Source organism: Vulpes vulpes, chromosome 8, assembly GCF_048418805.1.
Source record: "Vulpes vulpes isolate BD-2025 chromosome 8, VulVul3, whole genome shotgun sequence".
NCBI lineage: Eukaryota > Metazoa > Chordata > Mammalia > Carnivora > Canidae > Vulpes > Vulpes vulpes.
Window position 1 is genome coordinate 3,811,674 of NC_132787.1, and position 25,471 is coordinate 3,837,144.

Consider the following 25,471-nt stretch of genomic DNA (forward strand, 5'->3'; position numbering starts at 1 on the left):
CTTGACCTGAACTGAAATCAAGAGTTGGACGCTTAACCAGCTGAGCTACCCAGGTGCCCTGAAGTGTTTGTTTTCTAGTGTCTTTGGTTTTGGTATCATAAGGTTATGCTGACCTTGTAGAATGAAATTGGGTTTTCCTTTCTCTTCTGTTTTTTTTGGAATAGTTTGAGAAGAACAGGTATTAATTGTTCTTTAAATATTTGGTAGAATACACCTGTGAAGCCATCTGGTCCCGGGCTTTTGTTTGTTGGGAGTTTTGATTACCATTTCAATTCCATTACTAGTAATTGGTTCACATGACTTTTCTAAACTGTTTCTTCCCCCCTCATTCCCAGTGGGGGCAAAATGAGTTTTGGAACTAATGAGATGGACATCCTCAGTGGAATGACTCGGAAAATAATACTTTTTTGTTGACTTGGAATGAAAAACCGAGAAGGCAGTAATCTATCTTTAAAGAAAAAAAAGGTAACTAGTAATCTTCCTTATTAAAATACTTACGGTTCAGAAAACAATTAGATCTGTTCAAACCACTTGAATATTTCAGAGTTTTGTGGACTCTGAATCATCCAGGACAGGAGCTTACCTTTATGAAGAACATCTTAAACAACACAGGGGTAAGATTAATAATAATGGTTTAATAGATATATCAAGTACTCTAGCCATAAAGGAGGCTTTTAGGGAAAAGGATTTTAGAAGGATCTGGAATTTTTACATTTTCTTCAGGACAAGTGGAATTTTTCTTTTTATCACAACTCCTTGTTCTCAAATAAACAACTTGAGTATCACTTTCTACAGCCTTGATTTCTGCATCTGGCAGTTTTGCATGCATTAGTATGTTGCCAGCACTGAAAAATTGTCTGAGAGAAGCATCAAGAGGGAGAAGAGATGGCTTTGCCAATCAACTTTATTATAATCTCTATTTTATTTTTTCCCCAGAAAACAGTTTTTGTTCAGTGTTTAAGGACTTAGCTCCTTATTTGCTCTTTGGTGGAGGTTTGGGGCAGCAGCCATGGGTCTAAAAGAGGGTAGGGGTGTTTGGTCCTTCCGTGCTTCACAAGAACAATTCCTGACTACTTTGCTGTGAATTTTGCCAGCCAGTCAACTTTAAACATTCCTGTTCACATTTATTTAATCAGTTGCTTCCATGCAAACATTTCTGGTTCACTCTATTGAGAATTCTTTTCCTACTATAATGCTGTCTTTGATTTTATTTATATAGGGAAGGGGAGATAAAAAGGGAGGGTGAATTAGAGGACTATGCAAAAACATTCATCTTTAAACCTTATAATTAATTTTAGGAAGACCTTTGCAATGTTGAACGCAGCTCTGAAATCAGTGAAATCGTTTTGAAGACCTTTGTTCTCTATGAGGGAATTTTATAAGAAAGAAATATTTGAAATCAAACTTCTTTTGACCATGGGGGAAAACATTTAAGTTACATGTTTTTTAATATTCAGTATTTCAAACTTTCTTGGGGCAATTTTTTTTTAATTTTTTATTTATTTATGATAGTCACAGAGAGAGAGAGAGAGGCAGAGACACAGGCGGAGGGAGAAGCAGGCTCCATGCACCGGGAGCCTCATGTGGGATCCGATCCCGGGTCTCCAGGATCGCGCCCTGGGCCAAAGGCAGGCGCCAAACCGCTGCGCCACCCAGGGATCCCTCTTGGGGCAATTTTTAAGACAGATTTGGGCTATCTAAATTGTTCTTTAAAAAAAAAAAAATTGTTCTTCCAGAGTTCTTATGAATACTAAGAGAACACATGAATTAATGTTAATGTTCAGAATTGATTATAGCTAGTATGCGTTTGGGGTATACCCAAATTAAGGAGTCAGGAAAGTGTTTCTTGACAAGGTGGCATTCAAGTGAAACTCCCAATTCATAATTTCAGAGCATGACTATTTGGGCACTAAGACAAAGTAGTAGTAAATTAACCTTAAGACAGTATATTCCTGCCAGCTGGATAGCTGTAGATCTGTGATTATCCACTACGAAAGTTTTGTCAAATTCAACTACACATTCAGAAAGTGTGTGTTCAGAATCCGAGTGAATCTGTATGACCTTTACATTAAAAAAAAAAAAAAGCAAGTACACAGTAAAATTTTTCTAAGTAAAAAATAAATAAATAAAATAAAATATTTCTAAGTGCAAAATGGCATACAGTGTATATTCGATGAGAAGTCTTCCTGACCTCATTTGTGCTCCACTATTCCTTCATCTTGGGGACAGCCGTACCAGTTTTGGACGTGTCCCTGGGAAATAGTCCATACATGTACATGTGTATTATCACTTTTTTTTCTTTTTGACGTGTAAGTGATTACATACCATTTGATACATTGGGTTTTTTACTTGAAAACATGTCTTGGAGATTGTTTCCTATCAGTACATTTAGATTTGCTTTATCATAATAGTTGCATGGCATTCCATCCTGTAATGTACATAGTTTATTTAACCAGTCCTAGACTAATATATAAGTTGTTTTTAGTCTTTTGATATTTCAAACAATGTTACAGGAAGTTTCCTTGTATATACTTCCTTGTGTGAGTGTTTCTTTAGGATCCATTCTTAGAATTGCTGGATCAAAGGGTATGTGTACTTTTGGCATTTTAGACAGAAAATATACTTTTATTAGCCCTCTTATCTTGTAAAACTTTTTTTTTTTTTAAGTAGTCTCTACACCCAGTGTGGGGCTTGAACTCATGACCCTGAGATCAAGAGTCAACATGCTCTACTGATGGAGCCAGCCAAGTACCCCACTTACAAAACGTTCTTCCAACCTTTGGGGGTGGGGGGAAATAGAGAAAGAATCTTAAGTAGGCTCCTCTCTCAGCATGGAGCCTGATGTGGGGCTTGATCTTACAACCCTGAGATATGATCTGAGCCAAAGTCAAGTCGTCTGCTTAACTAACTGAGCCACCCAAGCATGCTCGTTCTTACAGCTTTTATTTATTTATTTATTTATTTATTTTTATTTTTATTTTTTATTTATTTATGATAGTCACAGAGAGAGAGAGAGAGGCAGAGACACAGGTAGAGGGAGAAGCAGGCTCCATGCACCGGAAGCCCGACGTGGGATTCGATCCCGGGTCTCCAGGATCACGCCCTGGGCCAAAGGCAGGCGCTAAACCGCTGCACCACCCAGGGATCCCCTCTTACAGCTTTTAATAAGGGAAAGAGATAAAACAGTTATAGTACATTTAATCAAGAGCACTATATTTTCTGTTGATTGCTGGATTCGGAAGAAGGGTTGAGGCTGAGGGTGAGCTAGAATATCAAAGCTATATTAATCATAATTATCAAAGTATTGCTGGATTGATTCTGGTTGCTTGTATTTCAACTTGATCTTTTCATTAATATAGTTAAATGTGACTGAAACAATCTTGTGGTATGGTCCTAGAGAGCAAAACTGTTTAATACCAACTGCTTCTGTATGGATCTTACATTTTCATGGAGATTAAATACTGTGCAGCTCACCAAGCATAACTGACTCACTCTGTTTCCTGCTCTAATTATGTTCTGTAGACAGTGGAAACAGTAGAGCTTCTAGTTTGTTGACTAGGTGTTTTGGGTTTTGTTTTTTGTTTTTTAAGATTTTATTATTTGACAGAAAACGAACACAAGCTGGGGGGGCGGTGGCAGGGAGAGGGAGAAGCAGGCTTCCAGCTGAGCAGATCGCGGGGTTCTGGGATCATGACCTGAGGCAAAGGCAAAAGAGACTGAGCCATCCAGGCACCTCAACTAAAAGTTTTATTGGCAAGGTTGACTGGAGAATACTCCATAGATCTGTGGCCAAATGGGCTTACTCCCATCCTCCTCTCCCCCCAGTTAAACTTAACCCAACTGGTTGCTAGACCTCTGGGACAACCCCTCGTCCCCAAACCCCTTGAAGGATAGAGAGAAGTACTGGCATCCTGCTGACTATGCCTAGGCCTCCTGGTGCCTCATCTCTCCCTGAGAGCCCAGGAAGGGAGGGTCATAGTGATTAGTTTCTTCTCCTGATTGTTGAAGGGTTGGGGAATGAGAAACTTTATAGGAGAAGTCTCTCCTCAGGGAAATAGGAGGCTGGGAAATAATGGCCCTCCATGAGTAGTACAGTGGTGAGCTGCTTTTCTCCCCTTCCCAGAAAATTCAATCATGAGCTCAAATTGTTTCTTAGATCAAAAAGAGTCCTAGATCTTTGTCCTTAAAAACTTGTACAAGTTGGGGGAAATCAATCTAGTTTTAAATAAATATTTGAGTTAATCTGGAAACAAAGGCAGGGACTGGGGTTTGCCTAGCAGCTTTTCTCTCTGAATGCTTATTAAAAAGTATTTGCCTACTTCCCTGAAGTACCTTTTGTTTCAGTTTGGTTTGAAGTCTTGCTAGCAAAAAGGTGATTAAGACTTTTTCATTTTTATTAAATCTCTCTTTAAAAAAAATTTATTCATGAGAAACAGAGAGAGGCAGACACACAGGCAGGGGGAGAAGCAGGCTCCCTGGAGGGAGTCTGAAGTGGGACTTGATCCCAGGAGCCTGGGATCGCAACCTGAGCCAAAGGCAGACACTCAACCACTGAGCCACCCTGGTGTCCCTTTATTAAATATCTCTTAATCGTACTCTGAAAACTAATTATTAATAGAAGAATTACTCTTTTAATCTAGTATCGGTCAGTTGTACAGAGTAACAGAATGCTGATACTGAACTTGTTAGTCTGTTCTTGCTGATTCCTGTCTCCTTTCTCCTTTCCAGAAACCTATTCTAAGAAAACAGACACTCAGGCGTCCACCATGGTGTTGGGTCCTGAGCAGAAGATGGCAGATGGTAATTTACGGCTTTGTGTTATTGTTTGATTTTTACTTGGAATTAGTTTTAAATCAATAATAGAAATTGACCATATTTTCCTTCTTGTCTTCTATGCAACAAAAATTGTCCTTAACTCCTCTTCCTCGCTAATAGTATCATCATAGAGACCCGCTCCAATCAGGTCCAGTCCAGTCACCGTCTAGTCGCTTAGGCTGAAATGAAAATGACTTTATAACCATGGAGATCTGTCTCATATCTTATTTCCAGTTCTGAGATGAGCCAAGATTAGCTGCAAGTTTGGTTTGTTGCAGTAATGCTTGTAAGGGCAAGTCTTAATCACAGGCCTGGCATAAAAACCTTGAGAAGGCTTTGACTCTTCACAGCACTGCGGATACTTACAAAAGGAGCAGGAAAATATCAAGCAAGCACATTAAACTGTATATTCCATTAGAGCTTCTTGAATTTCTCACTAATCCTTCCTAATTCTAAATTTCCCCTTTAGAATTTTCATTCCTTTTCTTTATATTTCGCCGTCAGTTCAGGGCCATTTCACACGATGTGGGTCAGCTCTCTGTAGAAAGAAAGCTTTTGTTTTTCTAACTGGACGTTGCAAGGATTTCTTGGAAACCCTGACATTAGAGCTCTGTGGTTTGAAATTGCCATTGATAGCTACCAGGCTGGGCTTTGTGTCCTGGCGATTAGCCCTTTTCTCCCAGACCTTCCGCTTCCCAGCATTTTAGATTACCTGTAAAGTTCAGGACTCAGGGAAACACTGATAAGCAGTCTAAGATGAGCCCTCCTGTCACGAGGGTGCCCATACCCCATGACCTGAAGCTCTGCACTGCAGGGCTTAGTCAGGAGGCAAAGGGTTCCTGTTTGGTGATTTTCCTGCAGCTTCAGATTTTAGCCTAACTGTGGCAGGATTTTTCAACTTCCAAATTTTTTTGAGAAACCTGACAGAGTTATAATGCCCAAATATTTTTTTTAAGATTTTTTTTTTTTTTTTTTTAGATTTTTTTCTTTTTTTATTCATGAGAGACACACAGAGAGAGGCAGAGAAGCAGGCTTCCTGCAGGGAGCCTGATACAGGATTTGATCCTGGAACCCTGGGATCACACCCTGAGCCAAAGGCAGATGCTCAACCACTGAGCCACCCAGGCGTCCCAAGAATGATTCTTTTGCTAAGTCCTACAAAGTAATGGATGGGGTAGGGGAGGAGGGTAGTAACCCCCTAGACAGACCTAGTTCTTTTCTTCTGGAAGTTAGGATCTTAGGTTACCAGTGTGGCTGGCTAGTCTGGGAATGTTATATTTTGAGCCTTGGGCATTAGTGTTTTTAGAAGAAAATGAAATGATTGTAAAAAATTGCCAGCTGGGAATAGAGAAATGTGAAAGTAGGAAAACCATTGTGAGATAAGCATTAAAACTGATCTAGAGCAGAGTGACTAGAGAAGAGGAGTGAGAGGGAGTTTTTTTACCATAAGTTTTTTATTTTCTGAATTTGCATCCATGTGAATATACTGACTATTTAAGAGTTAGTTAATTTTAAAGATTTTATTCATTCATGAGAGAGAGAGGCAGGGACACAAAGGGAGAAGCAAGCTCCATGCAGAGAGCCCGATGTGGGACTCGATCCCAGGACTCTGGTATCACACCCTGAGCCAAAGGCAGACAAACACTCAATCACTGATCCACCAGGCGTCCCAAGAATTAATTTATTAAAAATATAGAAGAAAATAAAATATTAGAAATAAATTGAATAGACCCAGGTTGGTCTTGTGCATTTAAGTATTAAAAAGATTTAATGTAAAAGTTACTAAGGACAAGTTGTTAGTGTATTTTGTTCATTTTTATTTCTTCTTAAATCTGTTAATTTAGATGATGCTTCTGGAGACCATGGGGACTCTCCCAGTCTTGGTACCCTCAACCCTGCCTACAGTAACTCATCTCTTCCCCAGTCAACTGAGCACTCACAGGAGCCCTTTACCACCTACTTTGATGAGAAGATTGCCATTCCTGAGGAGGAGGTTAGTGGCAAATCCTTGGAAGAATATGCTATTTTGGGAAGACTTGCAAGTGGAAAGTCTGCTGGACTCAAGATCAGCAGCCTCAGATCTAATTTTGGCAAGCAATCTCTGAAGACAACTTTTGTAATCAAAGTAACTGTTTATAGTAACTATTTAGGAGAAGGAGGGCCTTGAAAACAGTTGCCACATTGTACTAGTGATTATTTTTTGATCTGGAAAGTACGAATTTCATGTTGTTTTTTTTTTTTACAGTGGCTTTTGTCCCTTTTGAGTAGTGGTTGGGCACAAGGGTACTAATATTGTTACTCAGGTTTTAGAATGAGAGGCTGATTGATGGAAAGAGCAGGGAAGGGAAGAGCTCCTATTTGGACATAGAAGTGGCTAGTTTATTGATAAGTGGGTAAGATAGAAGTTGAACTTGGATATACCCAGTATCTGACATCCTAAATTCTTTGTTCTTGTGCAGCTGATAGTGTTGTTTTATATGTGATAAAATTACAAATAAATTAAATCAGTAGTTTGGATGTGATAATCAGTTTGATCTCTTCCTCTCTTGTACAGTATTCTTGTTTTAGTTTTCGTAAACTCTGGGCTTTCACGGGACCTGGCTTTCTTATGAGCATTGCCTACTTGGATCCAGGAAACATTGAATCTGATTTGCAGTCTGGAGCAGTGGCTGGATTTAAGGTGAACATATAGTCCTACCCCTATCCCTTTTAAACACACACAGTACACCCTCATGTCCTTTCCCCCTACCCTCCTTGTTAGATAGCCCTTGGGGGTTACATGCAGACACTTCATTGGTAGTGACACTTAGGTGACAACTGTTTTCCAATCTGTGGTTTTTAATTTTTTTTTTAAGATTTTATTTATTTATTCATGAGAGACACACACAGAGAGAGAAGCAGAGACATGGGCAGAGAGAGAGAGAGAAGCAAGCTCCATGTAGGGAGCCCGATGCGGGACTCGATCCCAGGACCCTAGGATTACGCTCTGAGCCAAAGGCAGACGCTCAACCGCTGAGCCACCCAGGCGTCCCAGTGTGGTTTTTAAATTTTATTTTATATACAGAGTTAGCTTTAACATTTATTCTATTTTATCCACTCCACATAGTTTTCCTTAAACAAAGGAGAAACAACCGTAGATGGGAGAAACTTAAGGCTCAGAAAGGTTTGGGCAGAACCTGATACAGAACTCAGGTCATTTGATTCCTGACCTGGGCTCTTTCATTCACATTGCCAACGAACCAAATGAAAACACCCTACTTGTCTAATGAGTGTTATGATGGGTTTTTTTTCCTGTCTAGTTGCTTTGGGTTCTTCTCTTGGCCACCATCGTGGGGCTCCTGCTCCAGCGCCTTGCAGCTCGGCTGGGAGTGGTCACAGGGCTGCATCTTGCTGAAGTGTGTCACCGTCAGTACCCGAAGGTGAGCAATGTGGTGTCCTGTTTGTCTCTCATCTCAGAGGAACCTGTGTGTGTGGCCGAATGTGCTGGCTTCGTGGTATATTGAAATAGTGGAGGACTTGGTGGTCAGTGGCCCTAAGGCTAAGTCCCAAGGGAAATTCTATAGCCCCTCTTGCTGCCAACCCATATTTCTGTACTCCTTCTAAGAATTTAACTTGAGATTCACTTTTTGCCAGAAAGCTTCCTTAGAAAAATTCAGTCTGAATAGAAAATTCATATTACTGTTACACATATTTTCTTTTTTGTTTGACTTTGTCATCATTTTGAAAAACGAGATTTTCCTTTTTACTACAAACTCTATGTGGCAGGATCTTTGTAATTTTTTTTTAATTTACCCTGACCCTGGAGGTTACACTGTCTTCCACAGGTTTTTTCTGGACATTTTGGGCCTTTCTTATTGCTGCCTAAGGCAGGAGGACCCTATGTCTGGAAGATAGTTTTAACCTACCTTCATCTTTAGATAAGACCATGATCTGCTTCTGGTTTGTCCTAAATGTTTAATCTCCTCTCCTGGCTGTGAGAAACTATCCTTATCTGCTTTCTCCCCCATTTATGCTTCTCAAAAAAATCTTAGTAATTTATAATTTCTGGTAGTTTCCTTTCATGTATCTTAACAGTTGTTTTTTGTGACAATTTTTTTGTGTAGTATGTCCTAGAAGGTGGGGTTTTTTTGTTTTGTTTTGTTTTGTTCTTTTCTTCTTCTTGGCCTCAGTGAGCTAGTATTAACTAAATTTGTCTTTCAGCTGGATTGTTTGACCAGGTTAGGTTCCTGTTTTATATGCCATGCAATTTCAACCAGTTTGCTGAGTCCCTTTACGTATTTTTCCTTCTTTACTTGCTTGTGTATTATCATTACGTTAAGGATGACCCCAGCCTCTTCATTTTTGTTTTCCCTCTTTAGCCACGATCAGGATATTTTCTTCTGTGGTCATTTTCTATTCTCTCCTAAACAATATTTTGACCATATTAGTGTCCTCGTTTTCCCCTAAAACTTTTGGATTGTTTTTAGGCAGGAAATTAAGTGGAAATTAATGATTAGAAATTCTGTTCCTTTGTTGAGTGGAAGGTAAGAAAAAAAAAATTAGAATCAGCTGCTGCTCTGACCTTGGCTCATAGGCACCACCACATAGAAGTGGTGCTTTCTCCCCGGGGTCCGCAGTGCAGTGATGGGCCAGGTGGAGCCCAGTTCTGGTACTTCATCACTAGACTGAAGCATTATGGTGTACTATTGATGGGTCAGTGCTGAATGTGAATTCCAAACTGTAGGGAAAGTTCTTAGAAATGATTAATTAGAACCATGTCTTTCTGCTGTTTGGTATTTAGGTCCCACGAATTATCCTATGGCTGATGGTGGAGCTGGCTATCATTGGCTCAGATATGCAAGAAGTTATTGGCTCAGCCATTGCCATCAATCTCCTGTCTGTAGGAAGGTGAGGGGGTTTTCCTCCAGAAAGTATTATTTCGCTATATTTCAAGGCAAATGTAAAAACAAAAACCAAACTGATTTTCCATTTTCAAGATTCAAGTATTATTTTTTTCTGTGGAACCTTTCTGGAGCCACCTTCTCTTCCAGCAGCTGTAGGCTCTATATGTTCCATGTTCTCCTGTCCTGTCATACATCTATTGTACAGTGTGCAACATTGTGTGTTACAATTATTTATTTGTATATCAGTTTGTCCCACTAGACAGTGAGCTCCTAGAGGGGTAAGACCCATACTTTTCAGCTTTATATTTTAAGTGTCTGACTTAGTAGACAGAGTTTGGAATGAATGTTGTTAATTCACGTGGGGCTGTGATTCTAAAGTACGCAAGGTCTGACCTGCCACTGTCCCCTCTCTTGCCAATCCTTGCTTCTCCAAGTGTTGTGTATCTGGAGAGCTGTTGGAAGTGTTTCCCAACATTTCCTTTCTTTCCTTTAATCTCCATTTCTTATCTCTGACCTAGGGTTCCTCTGTGGGGTGGAGTTCTCATCACGATTGCAGATACCTTCGTATTTCTCTTCTTGGACAAATATGGTAAGGAGAGGGGGAAGGCAGGGCTCAGTCAGAGGAGTTACTTTCCATCCATCATATGGCTGATGGAGAAGTCTGCCTTTCGTGAGCTAACTGTTGCATTTTTCCCTTTTAGGCTTACGGAAGCTAGAAGCATTTTTTGGCTTTCTCATCACCATTATGGCCCTCACATTTGGATATGAGGCAAGTGTTGCTGGCAATTCATCAACATAACCAAAAAAGACTGTTCTCTTGTCTTTTCTTTTAAGACTGTATAATGCTAGGATGTTTAATTGTATCACATGTGTTAACAAAAAGCCAATTCAGCCTAGGCCAATTTTGAAGAAATATGATCTATAGCAAAGATCTAAAGCCTCTGGGAAGGGCTGCTGGGGCTCATAGGTAAAAAAATGATTAGATTTTTTTTTTTTTTAGGACTTGGTAGACTAGACTCCCTGCTTCCAATTTGGCCAGTCCCATGATAAAGCAGTGTTGGAGAGGATTAAGGAGGGAGTTGCAGGATTATTCCTGGTGGTTAACTTGGAGAGATTCTGGTTTTGCTTATCCTGGCTTATACCAACTGTAGCTTGAACTTTCTCTGTGTTGCAACAGTTTATGAAACTATAGGGATCCCTGGGTGGTGCAGTGGTTTAGCGCCTGCCTTTGGCCCAGGGTGTGATCCTGGAGACCCGGGATCGAATCCCACGTTGGGCTCCCTGCATGGAGCCTGCTTCTCCCTCTGCCTATGTCTCTGCCTCTCTCTCTCTCTCTCTCTCTGTGACTATCATAAATAAATAAAATTAAAAAAAAAAGAAACTATAAAGGATATAATATATGCTTTCTAGTTTTTGCCCCAACCCAGATACTCCTAGGAATCAGAACCATTATATGCAAGAATAGTAGCTTTCCGTGTTTAGTTGTTATAAACTCTTTGTTTAGCCAGTTTGGCCTGAATAACTTTTATTTTTTTATCTTTTTATTTTTTAAAGATTTTATTTATCCAAGAGAGGCAGAGACATAGGCAGAGGGAAAAGCAGGCTCCCTTCAGGGAGCCCGATCTGGAACTCAATCCCAGAACTCCAGGATCACGCCCTGAGCCAAAGGCAGATGTTCAACCACTGAGCCACCCAGGTGTCCTGAATAGAGGAATAATTGTGGATAATCCAGAATTGACTATATTCTTGGATCTGTATCCTAGGAGTGATTATGAAGCTAATGTCAATGAGGCCCTTACTAGCCATGTATTTCTTTAGAATATTAATGACCTGGGCAGCCCCAGTGGCTTAGCGGTTTGGCGCTGCCTTCAGCCCAGGGCATGATCCTGGAGACCAAGGATCGAGTCCCACATCGGGCTCCCTGCATGGAGCCTGCTTCTCCCTCTGCCTCTCTCTCTCTCTTTCTCTGTGTGTCTCTCATGAATAAATAAATAAAATCTTTTAAAAAAAAAAGAATATTAGGGATCCCTGGGTGGCGCAGCAGTTTGGCGCCTGCCTTTGGCCCAGGGCGCGATCCTGGAGACTCGGGATCGAATCCCACATCAGGCTCCCGGTGCATGGAGCCTGCTTCTCCCTCTGCCTATGTCTCTGCCTCTCTCTCTCTCTTACTGTGTGCCTATCATAAATAAATAAAAATAAAAAAAAGATTTAAAAATAAATAAATAAAAATCATTATTTAAAAAAAAAAAGAATATTAATGACCTTCTCCACATATCTATTTTGTATATCTAAAATATGACATGAAATATCTGGATATCCCAATCCTGAATTCTCAGATGTCTGGCAGCAAGTCCCTCACACTGCTTGGTTGTTGAAGAAAGTGTTGTAAGGAGCAATGGATGTTGAGTGTTTCCTAGTACTAATGTTCCTCCACTGGTCTCATATTCTAATAGTTATTATGTTGGTATGTAGTATGTTACAGTGAAGCCCAGCCAGAGCCAGGTACTCAAGGGCATGTTCCTGCCATCCTGTTCAGGCTGTCACACCCCACAGATTGAGCAGGCTGTGGGCATCGTGGGAGCTGTCATCATGCCACACAATATGTACCTGCATTCTGCATTAGTCAAGGTGAGCATGGCCCTTCCATCTGTGCCCTCCAGATAGTTCATGTTTCCTTAATTGCAGGGGACACACTTACTTTAAAAGTGTTAGAGCCCTGAAGGAGCAAAAGGTTTTTTCACTGTTGGATGTTTATAAACTTCACACAGACTGTTTTTGTCACAAAAGTGACCAGAAATAAGTGACCCCACAGAGAAACTGGGACTAAAATTCTTCATAAAAGGTCCATAAGTACACCAAGTCTCTTGTATTTAAATCTCAAAAGCCTGAGTCCCTTGAGGAGATCAGGAGCAGAGAACCCAACCCAGGTTTCATCAGTTAGTTTTATGTAGTAGTTTGCTGGGAGATTTCAGAGGCCTTTATGATTAAGGTTCTTAGGACTGAACATCAGGTGGTTTTTGTATGTCAGTGGTTCTTCTAACCACAGTAACTGACAGCTCAGTAGCACATAGTCATCATTTTCCTGTTTGGAGAATGTGCCGTCAAAGGGTCATGAAGTTCTTAGTCACTTAATGAACTGGGATGTAAGTAAGTTTTCTCACATTTTATATTGTCAATTGCCCTCTAAATCTTCCAGCTAACTCCAAGTTCGTGAAATATTACAGGGAAACTTAATCTAACCAAAAAATGACTGTTACTGTTTATCTCTCTAGTCCAGACAGATAAACCGAGCCAATAAGCAGGAAGTTCGAGAAGCTAATAAGTACTTTTTCATTGAATCCTGCATTGCTCTCTTTGTTTCCTTCATCATCAACGTCTTTGTTGTCTCCGTCTTTGCAGAAGCGTTTTTTGAAAAAACCAACGACCAGGTGGTGAGTAGCCGGGGTTATGAGTGATAGTGAATGTGAGGGTGGTGAAGGCCAGAATGGGGTAGGCAAAATGGCAGTGACTTGGAGCTCAGGGGAGGCCTATCTCCAGCCTCAGGGCTGCCCCCTATTATTGCACTAGTCAGGATCTAGAGTCTGGGGGCAGACCAAACCTACACTCGTGTTTCACAGCTGTTGGCTCAGAAGCGAGTTTGCCACAAATAAAGATTGCCTCATGCTATGCTGTTGTGTTTGTGGTTTCATGTCTTTTTGGCTCTTTGTCATATACTTTTGTTTCCTGTTTATCAACTGCCAGCCTACATACCTGTCCTGCCATTTGGTCATGAGGACAGGTAGGGAGGAGTCAATAAACAGAAAATAGAAACTGGCTAAGATACAGTCTTTTGCATTTTGAATTCTCTGTCATCTTGATTCCTGATTGCCTATTTATAAGACCTCTGACTCCTGTCTGCTTTGACTTAGGACTCTTCTCATATTTCTTTTTTTTTTTCTTCTCATATTTCTTAAGGGCCCTCTCTTTCTGCCATCACTTAAAACAAGCCAGAATTCACATATTACCTTACACACTTTTAACTCAGTAAATATTTTTGATGGCATGAGGGTGTTGGAGGATTATGGAAGTCACCAGTGCCATTGCTGCCAGTCCCTGCTCCCGTTACAGCCTGTATCCAGTGTCTTATCTCCAGTCTATGTCTCCTAGGGGACTTGAATATGACCTATAGTTTGTGATCTGCTGGAGAGCTCTTCTGGTCTGGTCCTTGCCTCAAAAATAAAAGTTGCTCCTAAATTTATTTGTGTTCCAGGTAGCAGTCTGCAGAAACAGCAGCAGTCCCCACTCTCACCTTTTTCCTGATGATAACTCAACATTGGCTGTGGACATCTACAAAGGGGTAAGCCTATTCAGATTTGTGATCACTGCTCCTGAATCAGTATTCTTGGTATAGTGTCTGATCTTTTTTGTGGGTTCACTTCAGAGCTGAACCTATCTTCCCTGGAGTGTCATTTATTTCAGAGGTCTAGATGCTGGACAGCCATTTTTGAATTACATGGGAGGGAATAGAGGATGAGCTGAAAGATGAACTGTATCAGCAGTTCCCAGGGTTATGTTGGTAGTATATTGTTTCATAGGATGCTAATTGGAGGAGACTAAAGAGAGTGTTCCTGGTATTCTTTTTTTTTTTTTTTTTTTTTAAGTATTCTTTATTGGGACCTCTTAGTAGTCTTTTTTATGCTGGTTATGTTATGAACCTCCCAAGAGTAGAATACATAATTTATGTAGTATTTCCCAAATGTATTTGACCTTTCTCTTTACTCCTGTTACTATCTTCCAGATAGTGTATTAAGTAATATAATTTGGGAAATGTGTAGACTTTTTTTTTTTTAAGAATTTATTTTATTTTATTTTTTTTTAATTTTTATTTATTTATGATAGTCACAGAGAGAGAGAGAGAGAGAGAGGCAGAGACACAGAGGGAGAAGCAGGCTCCATGCACCGGGAGCCCGATGTGGGAATCGATCCCAGGTCCCCAGGATCGCGCCCTGGGCCAAAGGCAGGCGCCAAACTGCTGCGCCACCCAGGGATCCCAGGAATTTACTTATTTATTAAAGACAGAAAGATTGAGATTGAGAGAGAGAGGCAGAGACACAGGCAGAGGGAGAAGCAGGCTCCATGCAGGGACCCTGATGTGGGACTCGATCCTGGGTCTCCAGGATCACGCCCTGGGCTGAAGGTGGCGCTAAACCACTAAGCCACCGGGGCTGCCCTAGACTTTTTTTTTTTTATGTACTTAGGATCTAGGTTGAGGATGAAGGCTTTAGGAACTTGGAGAAGAGGAAAGACTAAGCAAAAGAAGGAAGGAATATCCAGCAAAATTTAAGTCGAGGGCCTCTAAAATAAGATCAGGTCCTGAATCTAGCTATTGGGATAGCTCCCAGCACAGCATTTGTTGTAGGCTTGGTATATAGCAAAGAGGGAGAAATGCTGTAGAGAAATTCTGTTTTGGGCGTTGTCTAAGCAGATCACTGACTCAGCATCTTTCTCCCCTGCTTCTCCCAGGGTGTTGTACTGGGATGTTACTTTGGGCCTGCTGCACTCTACATCTGGGCGGTGGGGATCCTGGCCGCAGGACAGAGCTCCACCATGACAGGAACCTATTCTGGCCAGTTTGTCATGGAGGTATGTGCTGTTCTGACTGGTATAGATTAGGGGAAGAAAACATTGCCCTTTTGTTACTTTTTAATCCCATGTTTCTAGAGCCTCCCCAAACCTTTCTTTGTTTCCTATTCTAGACATTTCATCCTGCTTCTGTGTTCTCTTCCAGGGATTTCTGAACCTAAGGTGGTCACGTTTTGCCCGAGTGATTCTGACTCGCTCTATTGCCATCATCCCCACTCTGCTTGTTGCCATCTTCCAGGATGTCGAGCATCTGACAGGGATGAATGACTTCCTGAATGTGCTGCAGAGCTTACAGGTAAGGAGGGAAGATGGGGAAACTCCCATCCCATTTAATCAGGCAGCATTATGTATTGCTCTTATGTACCAAGCCTGTAGTGCTGGGGAAAGAAAGACACACAGTCTCAGTCTGTAGTAAATGTTTGGAATCCTGGTATCTAAAAAGCTTTTAGGGGGCAGCCCCGGTGGCTCAGCGGTTTAGCACAGCCTTCAGTCCAGGGCGGATCCTGGAGACCCGGGATCGAGTCCCACGTCAGGGTCCCTGTGTGGAGCCTGCTCCTCCCTCTGCCTGTGTGTGTCTCTGCCTCTCTCTCTCTGTGTGTCTCATGAATGAATGAATGAATGAATGAATAAAAAATAAATCTTTAAAAAAATAAAAAGCTTTTAGAAATGATTTGGTTTGTGAAAAGCTTGTTGAATGGGAATTAATCTGCTATATAGAGTATAAAATTACTATTTTTTAATCCAAACAAACATTAAATAACATAAGATCCTACTAGGTCCTATGGAGGTTAAAAAGACAAGGCGGGGCAGCCCGGGTGGCTCAAGCGGTTTAGCGCCGCCTTCGGCCCAGGGCCTGATCCTGGAGACCCGGGATTGAGTCCCACATCAGGCTCCTTGCATGGTGCCTGCTTCTCCCTCTGCCTGTGTCTCTGCTTCTCTCTCTCCTCTCTGTGTATTCTCAGAAATAAATAAATAAAATCTTAAAAAAAAAAAAGACAAGGCAGATACGAATTTTTTAAAGACACTGGATCAGAATCGATGCTAGGTCCATGACATTCTACAGGTTTCAACATAATGCATGAGCATATTGGGACGATAGGCGTAATTTCTCTCAGAGTAGATGAGGCAGGGTGTGTGTTTCCCTTTTGCTAATAGTGCTGCTCTTTGGAGTGATAATGGATCTCCAGTGGTCCCATCTGATCTTCATTCTTTCTTTTCCAGCTTCCCTTTGCTCTGATACCCATCCTCACATTTACGAGCTTACGGCCAGTAATGAATGACTTTGCCAATGGACTGTGAGTGTACTTCTCTCAATTCCCCAAAAATATGTGGGGGAAGGGTGTCTTCATTGAACAGGCCAGTCAGGAAATGAGTCATGTACGGGAACCACATGTTTTGAGAGGTGAATACTGGAGTGCCTCTCAGTCTTTGGCTTAGAGAACAGAGACTGTGAATGTGGTGAAGAGGGCAAGCACGTTCTTCATTTCTAGCACAAGACAGTCCCACTTTTAGGGCTTTAATTCTTCAGCTTCAGCCGCTGAAGTGTAAAGCCCCTTAATTCCATGTTAAATGATCTTAATGAGAAAAGCATATACATCTTTATATGCATTTTTAAAGAGTATGGGGTGTTTGAATTATTTGTTGTATCTGTTAGGTACTTATTACTTGTATATTCTAGAGACTTAAATACTAGGGGTTATTTGACAGTATTTTCCCCTCTCTTTCTTCCTATTGGTGTCTCACTTTGGCTCATTTAATCTAACTGGGACATAGTAAGAACACGTTTCAGTTCATTTTGAAATGCCTCTTAACTCCTGTCCTATCAGTATCCTGACAGTGTCCTTTTCTGCTTGTGGTTGGGTTGGACTATTCCACCAGTGACTGATGATTCTTTTGCAGAGGCTGGAGGATTGCAGGCGGAATCTTGGTCCTTATCGTCTGTTCCATCAACATGTACTTTGTCCTGGTTTATGTCCAGGAACTAGGGCATGTGGCATTGTATGTGGTAGCTGCTGTGGTCTGTGTGGCTTATCTGAGCTTTGTGTTTTACTTGGTAAGTCCATTCAAGAGGGGCCAGGGATGTAGGTATCAGAGATGGTAGAGATGAGGCTTACTGACACCAAAATGAAAGGTCCCAAAAAGAGCACATAACAATTATTTGTGTGTGTATATATATATGTGTATATATATAATATAGTATACATAGCACGTAACAGTCTTATATCCAAATTATTTAGACAGTTTACGTGAAATTCTTAGTCAGCTGTGGTTAAACAGTATTTTTAATCATAAAATTTATTTTGATTCCTAAGAGCTATCATGTCACTTCCATCTGGCTTTCATTCTTAATAATTTCTGATAAGAGAGTATAGTGTGTTTGGGGAACTAAAAGAACAATATAGAAAGTAGAGAGTGGCACAAGATGGGGTTGGTGTGATGTCAGAGCTTTGTTGGGGGATACATGTGAGTTCACAGCCCTGCTCAGCTCTGCCATTTAATAGCTGTCTACTAAAGAAAGAATAATGATATTCTTTCATTGAATTACTCTAGAGTTATTTAAAAATGATGGTTATAAAATCATAGATACACAGAAAATGAATGCAGAATAATGTATTCCAGTATGATCAAAATTTTTTTCAAAAGTCAGGTAAATTATGTAAAAAATGGTGATAGTTGTGTTGGAATGGTACTGTGATGGATATGTTCTTTTCGCTATTTTCTAAATCTTCTATAACATTACTTGCAGTAATGGAAAATAGTTCTAGTGACAGAAACAACAAACCCACCTCCCTATTCTCTACAGGTTTTTCTGAAAAATGCAAGTGTGGAGGTTTAGGGACAGCAGAATTTATACCTTATCTGCTGCAGAAAATGGTTAAGGATGGAGGCTGGAGACCTGCTTATGTTTTTAACACTTACCTAGTCCCCATGGCAGTATCTGCCACAGGTTAAGTACTAGATTGAGAAAATCACTTTAGTGACTATTGAAATTACATCTATTGAATTACATCTTGGATTGGCATATCTTTTCCTCTTTTCTTCCAGTAAACCTTGGGCACTAAGATTATGCTGAACCTATAATCTAAGGATTTACTCCAGGGAAACCCAAGTAACTGAATATGTCCTTGATAGGAATTATTTTAAGAATTATTCACTGTAGAGGTTAAGGGGATCCTTCTTCCTGCAAAGTGGTTACAAAGACACTGAGTTGTCTTCAGTCATTCTGAGACTCTCTAGGTTGTTGAAGACCCATTTTTAGGCTGAGGACTGATTCCAGGGTGGGTTACTGCTGTTAAGCCCCAAAACACTTCCTAGAGCAGCTGGGGATATAGTCCCAGTTGTCTCAATCTGTCACTCATTACCTCCACCTCCGCCTGCATTGTGAGGAATGGGGGAGAGCTGAAGAGAGTGGTCCTCAGGGACTCCCAGTTGTACAAAAGAAACAAATGACAAGCATAAAGCAGTAGGAACAGAGACTTTGATATTCAAAATAGTATGAAGAAACTGTTGAGGAAGGCAGATTCCAGGATGTTTTGAAGAAGGTGTGGGGTTGGTAGAATGACTTGTGGGACCTGGATGGTAGGAGAGGAGAGGAGCAGAGCTGGATGCTCAAGGAAGAGAGCAGGTTTGCATCCCAGCAGTGCAATGTGAGTCATCGTGATGGGTAAGAGGGCTCTGCAGAGAGGTTGGTGAATGATGACCATACTTTGTCTTTCAGGGTTGGCAATGTTTGATTGCATTGGGCATGTCCTTCCTGGACTGTGGGCACACGGTAAGCATCTCTAAAGTCCTGCTGACCGGACAAGGCACTGGTGGCTATACTAAGTAAACACTGGATCAGTCTGCCTATCTCCCACAGGTAGCCATCAGAGCCAGTGTGTTTCTATGGTTTACTGTGTGAACAAAGCCAAAAGTATGTGCTGTTGCACAAACTGCACTCAACTGTTTGTTGGGAAAAACTTTATTTCACTATGTTTGGAAGATGGAGTTTTTTTTCTTCCTGACCTCTTAACCTGGGAACTGGATTAGACAGGATCTTTGAAAAGCTGATATTTGCTGCTATAATTCCAATACAAATTTGTTTTATCCTTTTGAGAGAGAATCCTGTATGCATGATTCTTAACCAGGCTATGTGTTTAAAAAAAACATATTGAGAAATATAATAAATTTTTCATAAGACAAATTATAGAATGGGTAATTATAGAATGGGTATGCAAGTTTTGTTTATAAAAAGATAAAAGGCTGAGAAATACTTTCCTTATGCATACCCTGTCAGTCATTTTAATCATAAAAAAATTAAGTCTCAACTCAAGTGGTCTCATCCATATTAAATATAAAATTATGAAACATCTACCTCTTTCAGGTTCAGGATTCTTTTACCTTATTTCCACTTTAAATTTCTTGGTGGAAGTTAAGAGGGATGAGAAAGCATAAAGAGGATGATAAACGAACAAAGAGCAAAGCTTACATGTAGGTGGTGATTATTAATCACCTTGGGAAATCACTGAGCAGATTTCCTCAGAGATGGAAGCTTATCAGGATTTTCTTGGGAGTTCCGATTTTCTTAACTTTCATGTTAGTACAGAGCTTTCCTGCTGGTATTACTCTTGAGTACATACAGTTTTAAAACCTTCACCTTCCTCATTCAGGAGGTTGGTTATAGAAAAAGATGGTAGCACTTACGAACTGACATTCTCATGAGATTTTGGAATGAGGAGAAAAGGCTTAAGGAAAGAAGAGTCATCTGTTTTATTCCTAAAAGACACCTCCTACCAGAATTGTCATGGTTTTCCGAAGCATGCCCAAGACAACTTGCAAGGCAATCTCAGGAGCTGTGGACATAACTGTTGCAAAGCTCTTTCTCTCTCAGCAAGTCAGTGGGACTCACTATGGTTGAAAGTTCTCTCTCAGCAAGGTTGCACTGGGCTACCTCTCTTCAGCCATTCCCTCAGAGGGAAAAGCTTTGAGACCAGATGGTGGAGCTCTGGAGTCAGAGGACATGGGTCCCTTCGGCCTGAAGCTGCTGCTCTTCAGCCACTTCTGACTTTTTTTTTTTTTACCTGTGGAGCCTGGGATTATATGATTATATCAAATCAAATCAAATCACATTTGTTTGGTGGAGATAAATAACAGGTCTGTTAGAACCATGGACTTGTTGAGAACATTAATGGGAGTGGCATTGAAGGACTTCTCATTTTTGGAGCTTTACATCTGGAGTCCTGGTTGATTGATACTTTGTATTCATCTGAGCCCCTCAATGCATTATTGCTAACATTTTGCACACAGTCGAGCACAGACTGGATGGATTATCTTTTATAAGGCATTAAGGATAAACTGCTGTGTTTCACTGACGGTACCTTATCTTAGCCCCTTAAGTAATAGGGCACACGATCATGAAAGAGAAATTTCCCTAACTGTCCCTCCTCACATCTGCCCCTCTCCCTGTCGTCATTCCCCAAACATCCTAAGGGTATTCTGTGAAGATCCCGGGGACTGACCTCTTGGTCTCTCATCTGGCTGTACCAGGTGAAGGCATACTTGACAAGAAAAAGTCTTTGTAAAGACAGTACGATAACACTACCTTTGCCCTGAGTCTGGATGGATCCAGTCAGTCTCAGGTTCACAATATTTAGAAGTTTAGGTAAAGCTGCTTGTTTTCTTTTAAAAGTTTTGTTTATGACTTATGGTGATGGAAAATTTCTTCCCAGTCAAATGGCATTTTATAATACTATGTGTGTAGTGTTTCACAGTGTTAAAGATACTCCCATACCATCTTCCATTTGATCCCATCAGAAAGAAAATGTGCTTCAGCCAGGACTCTGGGTGCAATAAACCATGCTTATGAAATGTCCCAGTGCCCGCATGTGCAGTGTTTCTGTGGAATGTTAAGGGTATACACTTGTACTTTATGTAAAGTGGTCCTTGTTCTCCATAAATGTGACATGAAATAATTGTGCTGTTACTGCACACCGGGAGTCAAAGGGTGGGAAGAGATGTAGTTTGGCTCCTGTGAGGTCCCGCTAGTGGTATTACAAGTGGTTATAACTGAGCTATTGGTGCCCACTTAACAGTATGTAAACTTGGTTTGTAATTAAAATTTTTTTCCTTTTCCTATTTGGTTTCCTGGGTATTTTTTTGACCTTGAAAATTATTTTGAAATACTGCAACATCAGCCACCACTTGGATGACATTTTAAGCCCACATTGTTAGTGATTTTCTCTTTTAAAGGGATGGGGGTGTAAATAGGTTTAGTCTTGAGAAGACTTGATGAACTGCAGACACCCAACACTAATACCAGTTTAATCAAATAGTTTTGCTGTTGGTAAAGGTCATATCATTACCATATTTAAACTAAAAAAAAATTGTTATTTTGCCTTTTTATCTGTAGTCTTGTTTCACCATTGAAGTAGGTTTTTATATTCCATACATGCTGCCAATAAAAAGTATGAGTATTTGAAAAGAGAAACCAAAATTGTTTAGCTTAAAAATGGATAGCATTTTGGCAGAACTGATAAAAATGGAAATATTGGCACCATTTAATAAAAACAAAGACAAAAGCCCAGTAAAGCTACTGGACCTGTCACCATACAAATGACAGGAAAATCTAAGTCAGCACTTCATTTATCTCAAGGTTGTCACCAGAACTTCATTTTCCCTTTCTCTGTAAGCTTTTCCTGTGTCTTACTGGAGCCAAATACCGTACGTGATAGAAGTAATCTGGGAATTTTGTTCTCTGTGTTGACCTCACTCATTTAGCTCTCCCTACTTACCTTGAGTTTAATTTCAAAACTCAGTAGGATGCAACAATTTGAATATCCTGATTTGAGACATTTCTTTTAGTCCTGCCCTTTGGAATGCTCTCTGCTCCTTTGTTGGATGGGACCAGTGAATCTAACCATGTTGGTTTCTCGTGGCACCTTAGCTTATGAATGTTAAAAACCACTAACACTGACCACCGTATCGCTAGTCTTGGTCTGAGCACTCCCATGACCTCATTTAATTGTTACAAGAGGATCGGCCTCTTTATGGAGGAGGCTGATATGGCCCTATATCCAAGGGCCAAAAAGTAAAATAACTTCCCCACATAACATTGCTGGTAAATAAGCAGTTGGCACTTTGACTTGAATAGCTTGACTCCAGAGCCCACATATCATTACCAAACTATCCTTTATTTTTTCTTTTAAAGATTTTATTTATTCATGAGAGACCCAGGGAGAGAGGCAGAGACACAGGCAGAGGGAGAAGCAGGCTCCATGCAGGGAGCCCGATGTGGGATTCCATCCCTGAGCCAAAGGCAGACGCTCAGTTGCTGGGCCACCCAGTCGTCCGCAAACCATCCTATATAATACACAGTACACACTTTGTGCAAGGTCAAGACATCAAGTTCTTAATACCGGGAACACATCAGAGCATTTGCGTGATACTCTGATTAGTGATAAAATAAATTTTAACTAACAAGTTGCCAACTGGTAGACTAATATTGTTTGGCCTGTGCTAAATTTGAAACAACTTTGAAGGATTTTTGGTAAGCACAGAAAATGGACAGGGCCGGCCCCTCTGATCCTACGCCAATAGTAGCTAAGAACTATTAGGCTTACTCATTTGGATTACCTCCCTACCCTTTACAGTATTTAGCCTATTCCTGTGTCATTTAGCCCCATTTCTCAGTGTCTCAGAGCAGTATGTCAAAGTTCGCCAACAAGGAGGTTCTGATAAGTCATCCGAGTGACTCTGGGGATCATGGGAGTAATCAACCCTTGCCTACTATATAATGAGGAAGCCCACCACCTCAGCTCTCGTGAAAAGGCTGCAGTGAATTCATAGTGTATCTGACAATTGCTCAGGTTAAAATCTGAGATGTTGGACAGCCCGGGTGGCTCAGTGGTTTAGCGCCGCCTTTAGCCCAGGGCATGATCCTGGAGACCCCAGATCGAGTCCCATGTCAGGCTCCCGGCATGGAGCCTGTTTCTTCTTCTGCCCCTGTCTCTGCCTCTCTCTCTCTGTCTCTCATGAATAAATAAATAAAATCTTAAAAAAAAAAATGAGATGTTAAGACCTTGAAGTGAATAACTAGACTTGTCTGAAGAGTTGTCTCTCTGCCCCAAGGCCAGTGTTAATCATTTCCTAGCCCGCTGTTCCTAGAATAGTTTTATCTTGCGCTTCATCTGGGATCGTCTTTACACAGTCATCACAAGCTTGTGAGGTATTCGGGGCAATTTGTGTTAAGAAATTACATTTGTTGAAGACTAACATTTTTAAATGTAGCATATACTCCCCTCTTACAAATAAAGAGGATAAGGCTCCATCCAAAAGGGTACATGGACTTGCTCAAGGTCACAGGAGGTGGCAAGGTTGGAGCTAGAACCCTACTCTGGTACCTTTTCCACTATACTATAATAGACTCTCCTATAGATTTACAGTCTCCGTTCTGTATTAACTCACAGGCTTTTGATGCCAAGGGGTGATAACATTCCTAGAGCCCTAAGTAATAACAGTAGGGCTAAAATGAGATTCAGTGATTGTCTCTGTGTGTAGGGAAGAGAAAAGGAGTAAACCACAACTTCACAAATCCCAACACAAATCATAGGGATTCGGAGGGGGAGAAAAAGACGCCTGGGTGGCTCAGCAGTTGAGCATCTGCCTTCAGCCCAGGGCATGATGTTGGAGTCCTGGGATGAGTCCCACGTCAGGCTCCCTGCATGGAGCCTGCTTCTCCCTCTGCCTGTGTCTCTGCCTCTCTCTGTCTCATGAATGAATAAATAAAATCTTTAAAAAAAAAAAAAAAAAAAAAGGGCAGCTCCTGGGTGGCTCCATCAGTTAAGCATCCAATTAAGCATCTGACTGGATCTCAGCTCAGGTCTCGATCTCAGGGTCATGAATTCAAGCCCGGTTATAGGCTCCACGCTGGGTTTGGAGCCTAGTTCAAAACAAATACTAGAGATTCAAGTTTCCAGGAAGGTGTCTGGCTGTGCATTTTAAAAGCAGCCCACGTGATTCCAATTCAGCCTGACAAACATTTGGGACCCATAGGTCATTTCCCTCTCCCAGCACGTTCTTTTTTTAAGATTTTATTTATTCATGAGAGACACACAGAGAGAGAAGGAGGCAGAGACACAAGCAGAGGGAGAAGCAGGCTCCATGTAGGGAGCCCGACGTGGGACTCGATCCCAGATCTCTAGGATCACGCCCTGGGCCGAAGGCAGCGCTAAACCACTGAGCCAGCTGGGCTGCCCACGTTTTTTTCTTTTCTTAATGAAAGGCTTTTCTCAAAAAAAAAAAAAAAAAAAAGAAAGGCTTTTCTCTGCTCGAGGTGCCAAAAGATCATGAGGCCTGGATAATAGGACTCAGGATTTAGACTGAGCTCAGGATTTATAATTAGTATTTAATTCTAATAATTTAGAATTAGTATTTAATATTTATTTTAGTTATTTAGAATTTATTTGATTTCTAAAACAGTAATAGAATACAGAATCACTCCGTGTGTTTGCTCTCAATGTCCTAATCAGAAGCAGCCATCCTGGGGTGTCTGATTGTCTGTCAGTCAAGCAGTTCAGGTCCCAGAGTCAGTCTGGCTTCCTGCTCAGTGGGGAGTCTGCTATTCCCTCTCCCTCTGTCCTCCCCCACCCCTCATTGGTTGTGCACATGCACACTCTGTCTCTGTCAAAATCCTTTTTTAAAAATATTTTATTTATTTGACACACAGAGCCTGAGCAGGGGACAGAAGGAAAAGCAGGCTTCCTACTGAACCGAGAGCCCGACATAGGGCTCAAACCCAGGACCCTGGGATCCTGATCTGAGTGGAAGGCAGACACTTAACCAACTGAGCTACCCAGGGGTCCTAAATAAATAAAATCTTTAAAAAAAGAAAGAAAAAAAAAGGCAGCTATCCTGTGGCAAGTATGTCACAAAAATAGTCAAAGTGCAAATTTTGCTGAGGGCATTTGGCACTATCTCAGTTCTTAACTATTTCAGCTGCTAGCTATTGTTTTATGTGCCATAAATCATTCATGAATCTACAAGCTATTTCTATTCTAAAATAAAAATCAAGATAGCAGTACTGGGAAAAGACCTATATTGATGTACTGATTATAGGTATTCACATGCCAGTTATAATATTTAAATACTTGCAAATCAGTCTAACCCTTTGCCTT

General features: G+C 40.9%; 2 protein-coding genes across 15 annotated transcripts in view; one reads left to right on the plus strand and one right to left on the minus strand.

Annotated features, from left to right (window-relative positions):
- ATF1 (activating transcription factor 1) overlaps positions 1–25,471 on the minus strand; it is a 255,115-nt gene that overhangs the window by 56,607 nt on the left and 173,037 nt on the right. The window lies entirely within an intron of this gene.
- The window catches only part of SLC11A2 (solute carrier family 11 member 2), a 53,991-nt gene that overhangs the window by 8,257 nt on the left and 20,263 nt on the right, over positions 1–25,471 (plus strand). For 9 of the 14 annotated variants that reach the window (XR_012002865.1, XR_012002864.1, XR_003235194.2 and 6 more), the window contains 15 exons: positions 4,729–4,800; positions 6,660–6,808; positions 7,370–7,495; positions 8,115–8,234; positions 9,596–9,702; positions 10,217–10,287; positions 10,400–10,467; positions 12,171–12,326; positions 12,971–13,129; positions 13,948–14,034; positions 15,201–15,320; positions 15,466–15,615; positions 16,542–16,615; positions 17,220–17,373; positions 19,039–19,092. Coding sequence is in view for 11 of the 14 variants with exons in the window: in XM_072765271.1 (XP_072621372.1) it covers positions 4,729–4,800; positions 6,660–6,808; positions 7,370–7,495; positions 8,115–8,234; positions 9,596–9,702; positions 10,217–10,287; positions 10,400–10,467; positions 12,171–12,326; positions 12,971–13,129; positions 13,948–14,034; positions 15,201–15,320; positions 15,466–15,615; positions 16,542–16,615; positions 17,220–17,373; positions 19,039–19,092 (1,667 nt within the window). In the remaining 3 variants the exon portion in view is untranslated. Of the gene's footprint in view, positions 1–335; positions 466–4,728; positions 4,801–6,659; positions 6,809–7,369; positions 7,496–8,114; positions 8,235–9,595; positions 9,703–10,216; positions 10,288–10,399; positions 10,468–12,170; positions 12,327–12,970; positions 13,130–13,947; positions 14,035–15,200; positions 15,321–15,465; positions 15,616–16,541; positions 16,616–17,219; positions 17,374–19,038; positions 19,093–19,969; positions 21,435–25,471 lie in introns of those variants that run through there. The other 5 variants (XM_072765273.1, XM_026000326.2, XM_072765272.1 and 2 more) reach the window with 2 other exon arrangements.